At 34.4% G+C, this 18,846-nt stretch overlaps 1 protein-coding gene across 4 annotated transcripts in view; it reads right to left on the bottom strand.

The window, feature by feature from the left end:
* The window catches only part of ADAMTS20 (ADAM metallopeptidase with thrombospondin type 1 motif 20), an 86,539-nt gene that overhangs the window by 42,056 nt on the left and 25,637 nt on the right, over positions 1–18,846 (bottom strand). For all 4 annotated transcript variants that reach the window (XR_010438690.1, XM_064702576.1, XM_064702575.1 and 1 more), the window contains exons 5-15: positions 17,042–17,125; positions 16,209–16,333; positions 15,369–15,409; positions 14,958–15,063; positions 13,724–13,870; positions 12,939–13,080; positions 11,561–11,665; positions 4,659–4,804; positions 3,090–3,271; positions 2,857–2,993; positions 1,619–1,736 (exon numbers count right to left, since the gene is read on the bottom strand). Coding sequence is in view for 3 of the 4 variants with exons in the window: in XM_064702576.1 (XP_064558646.1) it covers positions 1,619–1,736; positions 2,857–2,993; positions 3,090–3,271; positions 4,659–4,804; positions 11,561–11,665; positions 12,939–13,080; positions 13,724–13,870; positions 14,958–15,063; positions 15,369–15,409; positions 16,209–16,333; positions 17,042–17,125 (1,333 nt within the window). In the remaining variant the exon portion in view is untranslated. The remainder of the gene's footprint in view (positions 1–1,618; positions 1,737–2,856; positions 2,994–3,089; positions 3,272–4,658; positions 4,805–11,560; positions 11,666–12,938; positions 13,081–13,723; positions 13,871–14,957; positions 15,064–15,368; positions 15,410–16,208; positions 16,334–17,041; positions 17,126–18,846) is intronic.

Here is an 18,846-nt window from a genome sequence, read left to right as displayed (position 1 = left end):
CTACTGTTTACACAGTTACTGACAACATCGTAACTGCATGACTATAAGCACACACCACAGGCTGCTATTATCAATTCCAAGTTCTGCCGTAGCAAAATGGCTCATTTTAGTTTGAAAGGGAACCAAATGAAGTTAAAAGAAAAAGATCAAGTGCATATCAACATATTTAGCTGGTGATCCTAATTCAGAATTTTTTTTGAAAATTGTATTTCCTCAGACAATACCTTCAGTCATTTGCCTAGGGATGTCTTAGACCTCCCATGGACATGAGAGTTTTAGTGATCAGCTGAATACAATTTATTGTTTGCATGGCTGTATTCCTACTTGAGCACACCCCGGGATAATCCCAAATGTTCAGCATACTGTTCGTTGGTACAACTCAGTATTATCTCTTATATGCTATAATAAGAATATGAATATAATTTAAAACATTTCACTTACTAGAAAACCAAATAATAACTCAAGGCTTTCCTTATCCCAAAACATGGGGGCTTTTTTCCCCTTCAATTTGAAGCAAATAAGTCTGTGACAATGGGAAGTCATTAAATCAGAGTGATAGTCTTGACCTTATTTGCATAATGGCAGTTTCACATTATGGTCACTTGACTTGTAACAAATGCGTGAGTGACAAAATTCATGTGCTATCTATAAGCATCTTCTTAGGACAGACACAAGAAAAAATACATGTCATTCTATGGGACAGGTAGTGGTATAAATTTTTTGGTAATTTTCAATGCATCTGTGCCTTCTGCCAGGGGAAAAGAAAATCCAGCAGGATACTTGGCATACTTTCCTCAATCCCTCTGTTCCATGAAGATCCTATTTAGCAGCTCTCCAGGTATCATTTTCACTTCACCTGTGGTCTCTTTCAACTAGTGAAGTGTATGAAGGAGCCTCTAGGCAGATATTAACCTGGAGACTTCTGTCCTTATGTTCTAAGCTCTAACTACTTAACTGCACTGCTACACACACAGTAGTCTCTACACACTTCACAGAAAAGACTACATATAGAAGAACTATCAGTAGCTCTTGTAGAGAAACTAAATCAAATCAATAAGAAATACCAGGGTTATTCAGAACTTTCTCAATCACTACTTGTCAATGAGGAGGAAAAAACATAAATATTGTTACCCCTGTTCTCTGGAAGGAGAAGGGTCACATTTCATAGGCTGTATTTTTCACTCTAGGAGAAAAGGAACCTCATCAGCTGCTCACAACAGAAACTTCTTTCTATCTCTTTGCACAACCACAATGAGACACTGGGATATGTTCAGCTGCAAAGTTTCAGACCAGAGAATGCAAAGTACAAAGCAGGAAACATTCATCCTTTCAAAGTACTTTTACTCTCATAATTTCTTTTATGTTTGGCTTTGACTTTTGAGGAGATTGATTTTTTTTTCACTAGAATGAGTTAGTATGTCACAGTGCTTGCCTCTGTATCCTTGAGATGGAATGTGACTGAAAATGAAAGATATTTTTGTTGATAGAGGCCCTAAAGAACATACACTAAAATCCTTAAATGTAAAGAATAATTTCTGCTTCCTTAAATGTAAAGAATAATTTCTAAGCCATAGTGAAGTGTGTATTAAGATTAAAAAAAAGGCAAAACAAACCTTACCATAATGAGCACTGTTGAAAGTACCTGCAAGTGTCTTACATGAAGAATTATCACCACCACAGATTCCACATTTGTCTCTCCTTGCCTTTGAATTCAAAACGTGATCACAGCCTGCTTGCTACAAATAATAATAAAAAAAAAAGGCCCAGGGTCACTCAGCCCAACGGAAAACAATGAAAATAAGTAATATAAGCTTCCCACTACCCCAAAATATTGTTGTTCACTGTATATATATCTAGTCTTCCTTGGCAATCCATTAAAAGCCATCAATGGTTTTGGATTCTGCAATGTAAGGATAAAATAGAGTGTTGCAATCCCAACAGATTCCGTATGTCAAGATCTGCATAAGAATACATAACAGTACATAAAAATTTTGTACTAAAAATCAATATAATTTATAAATTTTAATTTATATTTACATTAAAAGTCTTGGAAGTCTAAAAGCCATATGTATATATACATGGTCATCAATTCATTTAAACTCTGTCATTACAGAAAAGAAGCAAAGGAATACACACAGACTGTGCTGGTTAAACTAACATAAGCACAATTTTTGTTTATGTATCTTTACTTAAATTTCCAGTGGTTTTTTGAACTACGATAAACAGGACAATTCTCTGGCATTTCTTTTTTATTCAACCATATAAAAATAAGCTATATTTCCTCCTCATTCTGAATTCGCTCAGTTTCACTGCAATCAGCAAAAGCTCAACAAGGCTCTACAAAAAAGTCTTGAATTGTTAAAATATAGCACCTTGCTTCTCCCAACAAAATCTTGTGGCAATGCCATAGCTGCTATTAAGCAGAGTGCTGAATTAATTTAAGGGTCAGGTCCTCCTGATTTGATAGTAAAATAATAATGACATAAACCATTTACCCTTGGATTTTCTATTTCTATTTACTTCTTTGGTAGCAGATACGCAATGCTAATTTCACAGCATGCTTCTTTCCTCCCTTTATCCTAATTTTGGATCAGTTTCTCACTGCTCACTTGAACAATATTTACTCTTCCACATGTGAGGCTTAATGAGGCAAGACTGTGGGTCTTCTGATTCAACTATATGTTTTTAACTTAATTGCTTCCATTTCCAGATCTTTAATTTGATAGGTAATAAAATTAACTTAAGTAAACTCAGAACACCATATTTTCAGTAACGTTGATTAGTATTAATATTGAATATGTACTTTACCACTTGTTAAAATTGATTTTAATAATTAAAAAGTTTAGATTTAAATACCCTGCATAAGCCTTGAACACAAAGGTCATTGGTTTCTGCTCCACAGGGAGTACCATCAGCAACTCTGTCCTTCAGCTGATAGTAGGAAGTTGTTCCAGAAACTCGGCAAAAAAGTTTACAGCGATCTTTCATAGCAACTGGAAAGAAAATCCAAGAGGTTTCTTGTCTGTTTTAAAAGTTTAAATAAAATAACATTTTTATTGTGTTAATTGAAAAGATGTGGGATTACTTACTACCACTGTACTTTGGAAGCCAGCGAACAGCAGAGGTAAGACCATTGATATTGAAGTGTTTGCCATCAAATTCAGAGCACTGTTGCTCTCGAAAATCTTTTTTGCCTTTTGGACATGAATCAGTATTACATGACCGAAATTTCATCCTGCGACCAACACAGTACCTTCCTTCATTTCTTGGCCTAAGATAAAAGTAAATGTAAAACACACTCATTTTCTAAAATTGCTGTTTTACACAAAAAGTGGCCTCAGTCACTGATCTACAGAGGAAAATCTCACAAAGCATCCTGTCAGCTGTGCAACTGATTTACACATGCTCAGCTTCTACTGTGCATTCAATTATACCCAAAATAAACCCAAACCTTGTGAAATACTGTTGCTGAGATGGTAATCTCACTGAGGATGTTCATTAATACATTATTACTTTTACTTCTCTTAGCTATAACTATTTACCCTGAGTAAAAGCATTAATAATTTTAATGCTTTTATCAATTTAGCTGCGATTACAGTCATATTTCTAAACAAGCGGCACCTCCCTCAGTAATTTGAAATTATTACTTTAAGAGTGACAAAGAAAGAGGACAATTAGAAGCTAACACAGTCTTTTCTGTACTCTTAATATTGGTTTCACTTTGGGGATCAGAAGAATAAAAAAGGGAAATTGTGGAAAACGCCTCATTTACCATAAAGTCTAAAATACATTTTAACAGTTCTAAACCAAGACACAAAATAATTCAGAATTCATATGTTCTTTGGGAAGAAAAAAAGAATAAATCAACTGCAAATTGATACTATCAATCACAAGAGACTGAAAGAGGCATTATCTAATGGCAATCTAGTCTACTGCCTCTTGCTCATCAGAGAAAATAAAATAACCTGAGCCATTTGATTGAATTTCATTTATCCTACTGATAACATCAAGCTGACATAACTTCCTAGAAAAACACTGAAACTACTCAGGCACCAGCTGTAGTTCTGCTTCTGGACAAGTTAAGGGTAAAGTTCTCCTTTACTTTTATTACAGAGAACAAAATCCACATGGAAGTATTAAGTCAATGTAATTTTCTAATTCTAAAGGGAAGTTTTAAATGCCTCTGTTATAACCACTGCTCCTTGTGGGTTGTTACTGGTGGTGATGTTGCGGAAAAGCCTTAAATCAAATCAAATCAAGTGTTTCACTAAAGAGATTAGTAGGGAATACATGTATTTATTTTTGAAGTTCTTACTGAAAAAAAAGCATCTTACGTTTAAAGAAACCTCAACAGTTAGAGTAAACCTAGGAAAAAAACCCTGCCAAACTGATTTTTTAGAAACATCTGCACGAATGGATAATATTGCAGAAAGACATAAGTAATCTAAAGGTCCTCTGCATAATAAAGTCTGTAAACTTATCTCTTTCCAAACATGGTTGAAACAAGCATTTTTGTTGGAGACTCAAACTGATTTGCACAGCCCACAATACCTCTATTTTATTTTGAGCCAATCCATAATTTTCTAATACCTTCATTATGTAAATGTAAAACACATTAGAACATAATAAAAAATGTGAAACACAATAAAAAAACATACTCTGGTCGATTACACAGCCTGGTGGTGCTCTTGATTCCACCTCCACAAGTTCTTGAACATGAGCTATATGGTCCCCATGGTCCCCATTCTCCATCTACAGGGCGCAGCTCCATTTCTTTGCTCACACAAATTCCATGGCGGCAGTGCTGCAGTGTCGACAAACAAAATAAAATTTGCAATTCAGGTAAAAGCTTACGGCCTATTTTAGGCAGAAAAAGAATAAAATTTAAGCACCCACTACACATATCTGGATCTGGATATTTCTAAAATGTTCAATTTTCCTTCAATATAACTTCCACAGTAGCCTTGTTTTTAAAAAGCTATCCAGAGTACTTTGATTGCTAGGAAATCTACTGGATATTGAATACTTATCTGTCTTGTCACTTTATTCAAGTATCTCTAAAAAATCTTGAATTCCTGCTACATTTTAATAAAGTTCAAAAATACACCTGTGTCTTATATACAATATTTTTCAGTTTAATTTTTAATTCATACTGATACAAAAAGTGAAAAGTTAAAAGAAACCACCAAGAAAATCAGGGTGTTTTGAACGTCTCAAAAGCTAACTATCTAGTGGGACTGTTTGGGAAAAGCAGACAAGCATCAAAGACCTTGATTATGTAAAGCAAGATAATGCTATAGATTCATACTTGAACCTAGAATTTCATACCTATAACAGAAGGTGCAAAATATTTTAATTTATTAACATTTTATGCATTTTTAAATTTACTACTAATTTAACAAAGCTATTAACATTAAAAATAAATAGTTAAATTTTTAAAAAATAGTAAAGAAATAATAATTCTTAGAGCAAGATACTACATTACAATGCCTATTATGTTACTTTACATCTCATTTTCAGTGAAGAATTACCTATTTCCACTAAAAAATTACATAAAGGAGGAATTTTCATTTCATCTGCTGGGATTTACATTATTAAGAAGACAAAGACTGCAAGACTATTTTGTTGTGGTCATGCCAGTTATGAGACTTTACCACACTGTAATTGTACATTTTTACTGTTTATAGAAAGTAATTATCCTTTTTTCCGCAGAAGCATGAACTTCTTGCTTCTAAGTATTTACTATCCCTGTTCCTGACTGCCTATGTTTCCACTTCAGTGCTTATTCAAAAAGTACATGACTAAAAAGTCCAAATAAGAATCTTATGATGGGTGCATGTGTGACTTTTTCCAAAGAACCAACAGGAACCACCAGGACTAATCCTATTGATGGCTTACAGCAGTTTGAATTCTAATTCACTTGTATCCTTTAGAAAATCCCAAGTAGTATATTTGATCACAACACAGTGGAATAGTTTACATACTAAAATACAATATTTACGAGATACTATAATTTCAACACTACATATCCTGCTGACTTCTTTGTGGGAAACATGTCAACTTTGTCCTTGACTTCAAACACCCTCTGAGGCATCAAAGACTGCCCTCATCTGGAGTCAAGACAGTGGCCAGGACTGAATACATGGGGTCAGTCCTCAAACATAATAGAGAGAATTCTTTATTTTAGAAGTCTGTTTGCAGACTCAGGATTACATTGTCCATTAATTAGGTTTGTTGTCAGGAGGGATTCTGCTAGTTGTATTGACAGGGAGTGGCTCATCCCATCTTTCCCTGCAGGAAATAGTATGGATCAGTCACCAGAGCAGGTTATATCAACTCAATTGCTTGTTATTTCTAAAGCCTAGGCTTTGCCTCTCTGCAAGACAAAACAGCCTCAAATTACCTTAAACTCAAGAATGATTTTGATAAATAAGGTCTCTGGCACATAAAACCTTTTAATAACCTCTGATACACAAAAGATTAAATAACAGAACAAGTATTAAACCTCCTATTTTTTACAATTAGTTTAAATGTTACATAGAATTTCTTGAGAGTTATTACAAATTTATTGCAGAAACTACCAAGAAACAAGTTTCACTGAACACACAAAAATTGTGTGTACTCTTTCTGAATATAGCTGACTGGCACAAAATTCAAATCTTGTGGGTTTATCACTGCTTAAAATAACTCCTCAATTTTTTTTTCCTTATTAGTATATGCTTTTGTTATATTGATACTTAGGTTCACATGCTATCAAACATTTTGTTCTCAAAATAGGATTTTTTTACAGAAACAGGTTCTCTTTTCAGGCTTCTGCCTAAGTTCCTAATCAAACTTGATGATAAAATTGCTTGCCTGAATAATTCCTTGTCACACCCACTCTTGCATATAGGCCATATCTTTTAATCTCTGTATGTCTTCCCCTAAGAATATGATCATTCCAATTCCAGTTGACTCTCAGACCCAAAGCAAATGCATAGAACTGTGTAAACAATTCAGTCAATTGGCCAGATCATCACTTAATGCTAAAACTAATGCTTTAACCTAAAACCAGAAAGCCACCATTATTTCACTGCATATGAATTCTCACTGGAGTGCTTACTGTTAGTCTGTATTATTTTTTTTCAAGATGGCCTTCAGGTACCTTTACATAGGCCTTCTAATACCTAATGTCAAATCCCTAGCAATCAATCGTAGACTTTCTACATAGTCCATCCATAATAAGGAACATTAAGAACTTGCCTTTCCAAGAACTGTCTTTAGCATCTTACGAAATAATTTTTTTCTACTATAGGCTGAAGAGTCTAAATCTTCCTTTACAAAATGAACACTGCATTCTAATATAGACAGTGATCTAGCATTTAGGCTCTTTGTCAATCCAGAAAAACATTTACAATAACTTGAAGGCAGATTTCAAGAAAAGAGTTTTTAAACAAAATTTTATAGCCTCAAGAGTACAATTTTGATCCATAAAAATGCAAAGCATATGCTTACATCTGGGATTTTAATAGCTTATTCAACAAACTTGTCTCAGCTATTATTCGGCTGCATTCCTACAGAAGCAACATGATGAAGTCAAGGTAGAAAACTCCTGCACCAGACAGGTTCCAGATGTTCCTCTGTGAATTCATTTGAATCATTGCTTCACTGAGAATAGTATGATACACAGAGCTTTCATAAACTTAAATATAATTGCTAACAATTTTTTCTACATTCTTATGGCAAATATAGCATATGTAAAGTGGGTATGACACATAATTCCAAACATACCAATTGCAGCAAGGCTGCTCTAGTCAAGATCAACACTTGGTTTTCTGTCGAAAAACCTAGAAATGCTTCAAATTTGGAATCAATAAACCTATGGGTACCCAAACTTGTTTTTATTAATAATCTCCTTATAAAAAGCACTTGGAGTCTTTCCTAGGATTAACCTATGACTAGATAAATTGCTTTTGACAGCTTTCAATTTATCTCTAACTAAACTTTCTAAATTTCCAGGAAAGCAATCTTGGAAGAAATTATTAAAGCGTTACTTGACAGGCTATGCTCAACTTTGACTGAATGAAGGAGAGGGGTGGATGCATGCAGAACAGGACTAGAGCTCCTCTGAAATCAAGCACTTCCCACACAGCCCACCGAGATGAGAAGTGGGACCCTAAGGTACATAAAAGAAGCTAAACTAGAGCTAAACTAGAGTTAATAAAATGAGTATACAAAGCAGAAGAAATGGAGCTTGGAAGGACATCAAACTGAAGGTGTCACCACAGCATCTCAGGTCTTTACCTCAGACAAGTCTACATTTATTACTCAAATGACATTATCTACAAAATCCACACTATTTAAGTTTCTTCAATGTTTTCAACTTTTTTTTTTACAGAAAAATTGCATAATTTTTTTCTCCCTTGAAACTTCTAATTTTCTGAAATTATAGCTCAAAGAAAAATATTTCACAGAAATCCCAGTCTACAGAAAAAATTTATGGTTTGAGCCCATACTTTACTCTGTTCTTATAGTTCAAAAAATCTGCTGCTGCTTTCCAGATGGTGAACATATTCCCCTATCCCCAACTCTGATAAAATCCACATGATTTTTTAATACTTACTTTACATATATATACATTGAAATTATTTATTCTTTCGGATTCAATATCTTCATGTTTGACGAAGTAGTCATCAATGCTATGTCAAGCTATGCAACAATTCTTAATAATAATCAATGACTGGGTACTACCTACCAGTCAAGACAGCAAATATAATTCAGAATTAGATGGGTATTTCTTTACTGTTCAAAGCAATTCTTTGTTGCTCTGCATTCTCATTCTCAGTTATATGTATATCCCTGTCTTTTATGCCAAAAGGACTAGGATGAAATCTTAACTTATTTGATTGCTATTCTGAATATTTTTAGATGCTATCTCAATATACATTACATATCTACAGTGAATAGAATTGATTAACATGTCTCTAAAACACAGAAAAGCACATTCTTTCCAATCCAGTTGTTACTTGTACTATGTGAATTCCTTCTTGCTGTTAAAGAGATTTTTCCAAACTTCATGGACAGTTAGTTTTTTACAGCGTTCAAGTAGCAAACTGCCATTATGCAGAACACGGGGATATCCCCAGGACACTGAAAAGTTTAGGTCAGAATCATATAGCTACGTCCTACCTCTCCATTCCAATGCTCAAGGAATCCAAAGAATATGGGCATATTTCTATACTCCTCAGGAATCCAGGAAGGACCAGAGTGCAACCTTTTGGAGCGCCTCAAAAAACCGATAATAAACAACTCATACTTTACTGGGTATTTTTGCTGTTATTTTCATATCAATAAAGACTTTTTCTGAGAATGCCACTCCTGGAAGAGAGGTGTTTTCAACAATTTTTCTTCTTTGGAGGTGGGTTTTTTTTGACTCAGATATGCTTCACTAAATCCAACTATTAGAGCAGTCCATAGAGCAAGATCCAATAATACAACACATGATGTTTGAAATCTGAACTTAAAAAGTTGATACTAAAATAACAAATGCCTTAAATGGGTCTTTTCTGTATCCATCACAGCAATAATGTTGTAAATGCTAAAAATAAATCAATTTAGCTTGCTGGGAAATATTAATTACAATTAATAGTCACCATCTCTTATGCCCATTAACATCAGTGGCAACTTGCAGTCTGAGCTTGAGAACAGCTGTCCCTTAGTCAGGAACAGATGACAATTTGTCAGATTAATTAATTGCTGTTCTTTCTTACATCTTTCAGAGGTAATGACCATAATTAGCTCTTTACTTTTTAGAGAAAAATGGTTCCACTGTGCTAATTACATAAAAAAGGTTTTTGTATTCTTCTATAAAAGAAGTCCTCTGATGTTGGTAAATTAGAGTCAATTTAACTGAAGGTGACAAATGAAGTTTACACAAAAGAAGAACTTCCTTTCTGATGAGTGACTGACTGAAAAATGGGTTAAACATTTTAACACCAACGGCATGCAGAGGCTACAATCAAGCAAAGCTTCCACTACAGCCTTCAAGTAACTTTTTCTAATCTTGCAAAACAGAAAGAAGCCATTTGAGACAGTTTACCCACTACATTTGTTTTCCATTAAAACACTATTTTCAAATTCCTCATTAATAGTGTCTTACCAAACATAGAATCTCGTAAGATTAAAAGTTATTGGGGAAAAATTAGAAATAACTGAGTGAAATGTAGCTGTCTATTATACAAGGAAATTAAATTAGAGCTTTTAATAATTTTTGAACATATAAAATTATTTTTAAAAAAATTAAGATTGCTCCCACATTGCCCCCTGAAGCCGCCAAAGCACACTACTGTATAAAAGCAGCTCAACATAATAAACCACCCACACTTAAGATAATCATTGTCATACCTTACCATGTAAAATCTCAAAAAAATTTATTCTCACAATACCCTGACAAATAAGAAAACACTTCTGTTTGCTGGTGGTGAAGTAAGACATGAAGAAGACAAATACTAGACCAGTAAAGAACTTAAGCACCTTATTTTTATTCACTTCCCAAACCACATACAAATCCAAAACTAATAGCCGCAAATCTTCACTGGAAACTGGATACAACTAGTAGCCTCTGCCATTGCTTCTGTTTCTATCGAGGTTCTGTAAGTGCCTTGACTATATCTAGTAATAAGATATTCATGACCCTTATGGACATCCCAAGGAAGGCTATATTGTCCAATTTTACAGATCAGGATTAGAATTCAAAGACTTGCAAATGAAGAAGCAGTGAGTAGCACCCTTATCACCCAAAAACTCCTTACCAAATAAACCAATGAGCAGAATATAGGAAACACAGTTTCCACTTCTTTTTCTTTAATCTGTCAAAGCATTTAATCTTCAAGCAGCCAGGAAGTCTTACACATAGGGGTATAAATGAGAAGAGAGCTTCTGTTTCTAGCACTGAACAGACCCAAATATCCTGAGTTATGTTACAGTAGGAAAGAGAAAATGAACATGAGTTATGTGTGCTAAAGGCACTTCCTGGAGCGGGTGAAGAGCTACTGACACATGTTTTCATATTTTCTCTGAAACAGATACAGTGCAGATATAAATATCTGAGACCAGAATCCAAAGTCTCCCTCTTACAAAAAGCATACACCTGTACCTAAGTGACTCATACTTAATTTGTGCTGGTTCGATAAACAGCCTCTACAAGATGAACTGGGGGAAACACAGCTTAAGGATGTCATATTTCAGATAATTTTACTTTGGACCCTACCAATCAGGAAAAAAACAACGTATGCATGAGCTGAACATTTCAAACAGAAGGAAAGATGTCAACTTTCCCCTGACTTCCTTCACCTATTTTAAACCAGTGTGGCATCTGTAAACTTTCATAATTACTCCGAACAGACAAACTGCGGGTTTTTATGTCACAAGATTACAGAACTAAGACAAACAGCATGTAAAGTCAGGTAGGCAATTTTCACACCATCAGCAGTCTATAGGCACAGTATTGCCACAGAGCAAGCACTCATCTTTCTTACCTACATCCGAAATTGCAAGTACTGAGAAACAAAACAAAGCTTACCATGCCTATACCACAAGCTGTTCCATCAGCCAAAGGCATGTGCTGAGTACGACAACCCTTGTGAACACCCTCTGTGCTTGTGCACCATAAGCGTTTGCATTGTTTCTAAAAAGAAAACCAGGTTATTTTTTTTGCACTGGCAATATCATTTTAGACATTAGTTGTGATTCTTTTATTGTTTTATTGATTGTGTTATTTTTATTTTCTCACACCATGCAGGCTTAGGGTTTGCTATTGTACTACCATTTTTTCACAGATAAAGTCCCACAGAACCAAAACAGATTTTGCTTAAGACCAAGCAGGAATGTGGAATTTCTGAAATTGATCCCATCAGATTAATAGATAACTTCATTTTCTACTTCAGTAGGAAATTTATTTAAAAGTGTAAGAGGTTATGGGTAATACTACACACAACAGTTCCCATTGAATCCCTCAGAAGAGGACCCTAAATGTACTGTCTAGAAAATTAAGCAGAAAGCCTCATTTTCAAATTGCTAAAAGACTCTTAATAGACAAATAACCCTTACAGATTAAACAAATTTATAAATCAGCTTTCAGTAACACTATCTTCAGGTGTTTGAAATCCCCTTTTCCTTTCCTTTAATATTTTCACAAAGTCTGATCCCTCTTTATACAACATTTTACCTCACCAAAAAGCTCCACTTAATTCAGTTTGAATTTGAGCTTAAATGCTCTTCTTTAAACAGCTCCAACAAGACATACAATGCTGGTAGAGGAATTTTACAAGTTGCTCCAAAATCTAACTCTACCTGAAATCTTGTCAGCAGTGAATAAAGTGCTATATTTGTGTTTATATTGCAACGGCCACATTAAGTTTTCAAGATACAACTTAAGTTTCAGTACTAAACTGTTTGAGTTTTCTCTCAGTTTTGTATACAAAACTGTCAGGCATGAAAATATTTTTGGACTCTGACAAAGTAGAGGGAATCTACAATTTGGAACAAACATTTAGAAGAAATGTTTGAGATAGTCTATTTTTAAGTTGTAAGTTTCTAAAAAGCATTAAAAGAAGCAGAGAAGCAAGACATGCTAATGTAAGATATTATGAAAACATTTTCAGGAAGTGCTGAAATAAATTCCTTTAAGTTGTTGCAGGAAACTTTAGCATATGCAGCTTTAGATATTTTAAAAGAATTCTCACATTCATAGATATGGAAATCAAAATTAATTAAACCTATTTTCTATTGCTATAGATTTCTCATATGTGAAATTGCAATGCTGTATACTGAACTCTTCCACTTCAAAACAATATAACCTGAAATTTTACTTATTTCAGGATAAAATCATTCCAAAACCAGTACTTTTCAGTAATTTTTTTAGCCTAGATTAAGCATAACTTTGTCTGTTTTTCACTCACCATGTAAGGGCATACTTGTGACCCGATACCAAAAGTAAGCTCACACTGCTTGTTGACATCATACATTGACCCAGGCAGCTGAGAGGAGAGATGGTATGTTTCTCCACTAGGTTTGTCTAGGAGGCACTCACCATAACCAGTACTGTTGTAAAACAGGAACAAAATGTGAATAAATCACTCAACTCATTGGGAACCTTCTCACTATTCACACAACATTTGACACATGCATATCTCAGCAGAGTTATGGGTTTGCATGCCTACTTGCCTGTATAATGACTTTAACTGAATTAATGAATATAAAGAAATGTACCAGGTCACTTGATTTTCCTTTTTTGTATTTTGCATTTAGATCCACAAATAAAATTAAATGGGGTTTTTCCTCATGTTTTAAAAAAGGAAAAAATGGTACTACCTAAATTATACCCATCACTTATTTTTAAGATAAAAACTTTAGAAAATAAAGGGTGCCTTTTCCAACCTACTAAAATAATCCTAAAGGTATTTTCAATAAAAAATACCACTACATTAAAAAAAATTTTCCAAGCATTACATGTTCAGAGCAACTTTAATGGTTATAATTCACAAAAAAAGTTAAATACATGTATTTTTCTGGAGGACTGAGGCCCTGCAAGTCAGTGGTTAAACCAAAGAACAGTGCAAAAACTATATTTAAGCAATACCTTCAAAATACTTCTCAGAAATAAATGAAATTGGTAAGGGAAAAAAAAAAAAAACAAACAAGCAAAAAACTCCACTCCAAACCATAGCATTATATTGATACTTACTCAAGAAATTCAGTGATGTATTTTTGACTGCATTTTGACCAGGTCCATGGACTTGTATGATAATTTAAAGTTGGAGCCATCACATGATATTGGTGTTTAATTCCAGCTTCTTTACATTTGAAACTATCATCATGAGGCACATTAAACCTAAAAAGCAAAAGAGATAAACTCCAAAACAAATTCAGCAATTAACTGAAACTTTCTTTGCTGCAGCAGCAAATGCTTGAATTTTGAGTTTGAGAATGCCTTAAAATTTAATGGGACTTAATGCATCTATCTGACCTTTTGGCAATAGGTATCTTTAAAATGACTTACATAATTATCCCCTTATCCAAATGCTCCTAGTTGTATAGTGGTGGGTACAGGAAGAATTGTACAAGTAACATATTTTTTTAGCTTACCAGAAAAATTCCAGTGTTTTAGGAGTGCAACACTATAAAGGAACAACTCATGTCCTCAACTGAGTATACAGGACATGGCTGGTCTGTTCACAACATGCAACCCCAACACTCACATCATAACTCTTACTACTCAGAAACAAAAACTGCAGAGCACATCAATATCATACTCAATGCAACTAACATCTTACATTACTCTCTCAGTTCAAGTACCAAGACAAATAGCATGTGTCTAAGTGGACTTGCAGGCACAAGAAAATGAACAAGCTAGCTACTGAGCTCTGTACGGTCGTTGTTACCTACACTGCAGCATGCTCATGGAGCTAGAGTATAGCACCTTTCTGCCATCACTGATGAGGTATGCTTCATAAAATAAAATGCTGTCATCTCCTCTTATTTTTCAGTGTAAAGTATTTCTCTTTGTGTTACTCTACTGTACTCTGAAAGGATCAAACACAAGGAAGAATATTTCTGTGTTATATTAACAATTGTATTTTCTTAAAGGTAAATTCCTTACAGACTAGAATACGCTTAGAGTTAACAGGACCATGTTGTACTACCTAGAGTATGTCCCAGTGTCCAACCAGTTCGTATGACAAAAGGACAGAATTCATCTTTTGGACAGATTTTGCTAGAATTCAGGATACCAACCAAATTATAAAACTCACAATTTCCAAACCAGGCTCACTGCAAGGGGCAAAAATAATGACTCTTCTGAAAGGCCATATCAAACTGCACCCTCTTAGAAATGCAAAGCCCACTGCTGAAAATTGGTCACATTTAAAAGGAAATTTAAAACAAAAAAAAAAATTACCTGCCAAGAAATAGGTACTTACACATGTCCAAGCTCATGTGCTATAGTAAAAGCAGCACTCAATCCATTTTCTTCACTTACAGAACAACTGCGCAGTGGGTCACACATTGTACCTAGCTCTGCTAAACCTGCAAAATTGAATCCTTATATAAAAGCTTAAGGGAATGAATTTTCACATATTGCCATGCATTACATACATTATGGCACTCAAGTCAAAAGTTGTGCTTCAAGTATGCAGCAAATTTACACAAAACAAACACCCACCTGGCACCAAAGTATATGCCAGGAGAGAATAGCACCAAGAAATGGGAAACCATTATTTTTGTCTGTGTGGTTTAAATTTTGTATCTATTTTCTGACTTATTCCTAAACCAATATTGACACTGCTATTCTTATATATGTAAAATCATACTGATGAAAAAGAGTAACTCACCAAGAGTATCACACTTCTCTCTAGCTCTGCAGATATCTTCCCTTGAAAGAAAATATTTATTTCAAATCATTACAGTATATAAAAGAATATTTGAAAAGTATTTCACTGTTGCTACATTAGTTACAGCAATTGCAAATCTGATTCTCATTTTTTAATGTTACAGGCCATTCAAACCATTTGTATTCTAGTGAAAGAAGTGATTTAAATTCACCAGACTAAGCCCACAGTGATGCCTTTTATCTAGCATGCAAAGAATAAAAATATATTATGTTCTTTCTCTAGAAAGCAGAAGGTAGCTTAAGTATGAAATGATGCTGAAAAACATGCAAATTGCAGTATACTTGAAACCTTACTGAGGGAAAAATCAGTGAAAAAGAGACTATTCCAATGGATGAACATCAGAACCATCACAGAGGTGACTGGTGTACAGGCAGAAAAGATACTAATATTTATATGCTTTCCATTTTAAGCTTTTCATAGTTCTGATTACATCAGACTATCAGGAGCTGTCTGCCACTGCATCCTTCAGCTGACTCTAACAACACTCCTCCCCTATCACATATATGTACCAAAACTAGAGATTTAACTTCCTTGCAATACTTGCAGGTCTTATTAATTTCTATCACTAATGGAAGGATAATCAGATGCTTATCTATCAATATAGCAATGTCAGAGTAATTGCTCACATATTGATAATCAGTGTTTTGGAAGGGCAAGATAGTGTTATTCACTTATCTATGAATAATGTCAGTGGAATGGTTGAAAGATTATATTGTAAAAACAAAACTGAAGCATTTGTCTCACCTAGGTGGGTAACTGTGGCTATTTTAGATACTGTACCTCGTGATGAGAACAGCAGTATCGTGATGAGAAGGGTGAGTATCATCCAAAGTGTTTTGTGCTTGCTGCCATAAGCAAAAATTACGCAGAGTGGTAGCTGCATTAAAAGTGATAGCTGGTCCTTCCTAAGCAAGAAATGGCCAAAAAACATCAAATAAGGGCTTCAATATTCATGCACTTGTACTTACTGCATTGTCATTTGTGCTGATAATCTACAAAGTAATGACTTGTGCATGGAAAGAAGGTCAGCAGGACTTGACATAAGAATTCCCTCAGCACATTTTTTGAAGTGTCAGATCTGAATTCATCTACAAGTCATCAGTCATAAGAACCCATTATTATAACAACGTATGTGAGCATTTACCATGTGTTCAATATTAGCAAATATAGTGACAAGACATTTATAATAAATAAATATAAATCCACATATTTGAAAAGCAAGTACTTCTTACAATCTTAAAATACTACAGCTGTTAGGGCTGAAAGCCTTCCATTGAAACCCTCTATAAAAAGTGCTATTTTCCTGTCATGTTTCCATGAGCACAACCACACTACAGGTAGTTCTGCCATAAGCTTTCATATACTATCTGATTTATGTCAGTATAGGTCAAATGGACTTACTAATACAGACAGGAAAATACAGGCATTAAATACAGGCCTTGAAGTTAACATTGCATTTGACATATTGTTTCCTATTTTAAAACAAAATTATGTAGTTAAAAAAATATTTTATATTTAAACTAAAAAAAAACCAACATTGTAATTACAATGTAAGTTCCTGCATTTTGTTTCTAATATAAGAAAGAAATCTTTTAAACATTTCTTTTTCTTACCTGCTCATTGTGAATTACAATTAATTTGACAATAACTATATTTACAAGATTTCCAATACTTGAATCTTTATAAATAGCTGCAACCTAAAGAGAAAAAAAGAAGATTAGAGTATTAAACTCACCTGGTAAACTATCTCTTTAAATGAAACAAACAAATTACCAAAGCAAACCAAGCCACTACACAACAGGTATCTCATGCATCCAACTGTACCTTCTACCCAAGGACACGGTGACAAAAAAAAAATTTCTCAGTTTTTAATATGCAAATATCTTCACTATAGTCATTTCCAAACAGACAGACAACATGTTGAAATGATAATGTAAAAAGTACACTTATATAGTTTATTGATAAAATATCAAAGAAAGGAAAAAAGTACTGTTACTGTGACTGTGAGGCATAAGCTGCTTTATATGGATGATTTGCAGAATCAATGGAAATATTAGAGAGTCTTAAAAAGCAACTTTGAACAAATAAGTTTTTATCTTGCTCTTAATGAAAGCTAGACTGAGCTGTAAAACTGTATAAAAAATAAACATGACATATACAAAGGTATCTTTCTGCATTCATAACATTTGTATTTATATACCCAACAGGCATTTTTATACATACTCTTGCAGACAGATAGTAAAATTCATGAGTCAATTCCATGCAACTTTCAAAGTGAACTACTTTGAAAGTTATTTTTCATAAAAACAGTATAAAACATTTATGCACTCCAAGTAACAGCTTCAGATACCTCATCCATGTGAATTCTGGCTTAAAGCAGTAGTCGAATGACAGCCTTATGCAAACAAGAGTTGCCACCAAACACAGAAGTACTGCCTTTCCTCCCTTCAAGCTTGTGCTAAGGCTGCAAGGCTCCAAAGTGATCAAGGAACTGATACAACTGCAAATTTTGGGGGTTTTTTTAATCACATTATACTGGTCAATATGCTCTCATTTCTTGTGCAGTCTCCAACATAAGTGCTGACAGAGGGAAAGGGGAAGAAGAACAGACTTCTTTCAGAAGTCTTTTGAGCCACTTGAACTGGCTCAAATTGCTTGTGAAACCACAGCCTTGCAGTGTATAAATTCTATTTACCTCAGGTCAAGTAATACTGCTAAAACTTAGAACTGGGGCTCCCAACTCATGCCCTACCTTTCTCTAAACTGGGGACAACACAATATGCAGTACTGTCCTTCATTCCTTTGTTGACAAACAAGCTGGAAGTAGAGGATTCAATAAGAGTAGGGGCTTCAGAACCCATGTGGAGAACATATTTCAGAGAAGTACAGCTATTGTTTGCTTCTTTCCATAAAGACTCCTTTCTTGGTAACTAACCAGCAAGTAGCCAATTACTCTTAGGTGGGAATAAGGAACATCTCTCAAATACAAAAGTGCTGAATCCATTGGGCATGGACAAACTCAGAAGCCTTTACAAAAGGTATCTGAAATGCTCAAGCAAAATTTAGGCAGAATTGAGTGGAATAAACTATCATTTTTCTAATATCAAAATTACTTAACCACAATCAAGCTCATAATGTATTCTTCTACTTTGAAATCCACTTTGATAAACTTAGAAAGGATATTTCTGGACCTTTATCCTCTCCACCGTCAAAGTATGCTCCTATAGGAACTGCTGTTTTACAACAACACAATTATCACATCCATCTCAACTCATGTAACCTATATGGAGCAAATTTCTATAGGTTTGCTCCCTATGATGGTCAATTGAGAAGGAGAAGGGATGAACTATTCTGTAGACATGACTATCTAGAGATATGTATTTAAACATACATTTTCATACAAGACATGAAGAGCAGC

Source organism: Zonotrichia leucophrys, chromosome 1A (assembly GCF_028769735.1).
Source record: "Zonotrichia leucophrys gambelii isolate GWCS_2022_RI chromosome 1A, RI_Zleu_2.0, whole genome shotgun sequence".
Taxonomy (NCBI): Eukaryota; Metazoa; Chordata; class Aves; order Passeriformes; family Passerellidae; genus Zonotrichia; species Zonotrichia leucophrys.
Note: the sequence above shows the minus strand (reverse complement) of the source record. Positions and strands in the feature narration are given on the sequence as shown.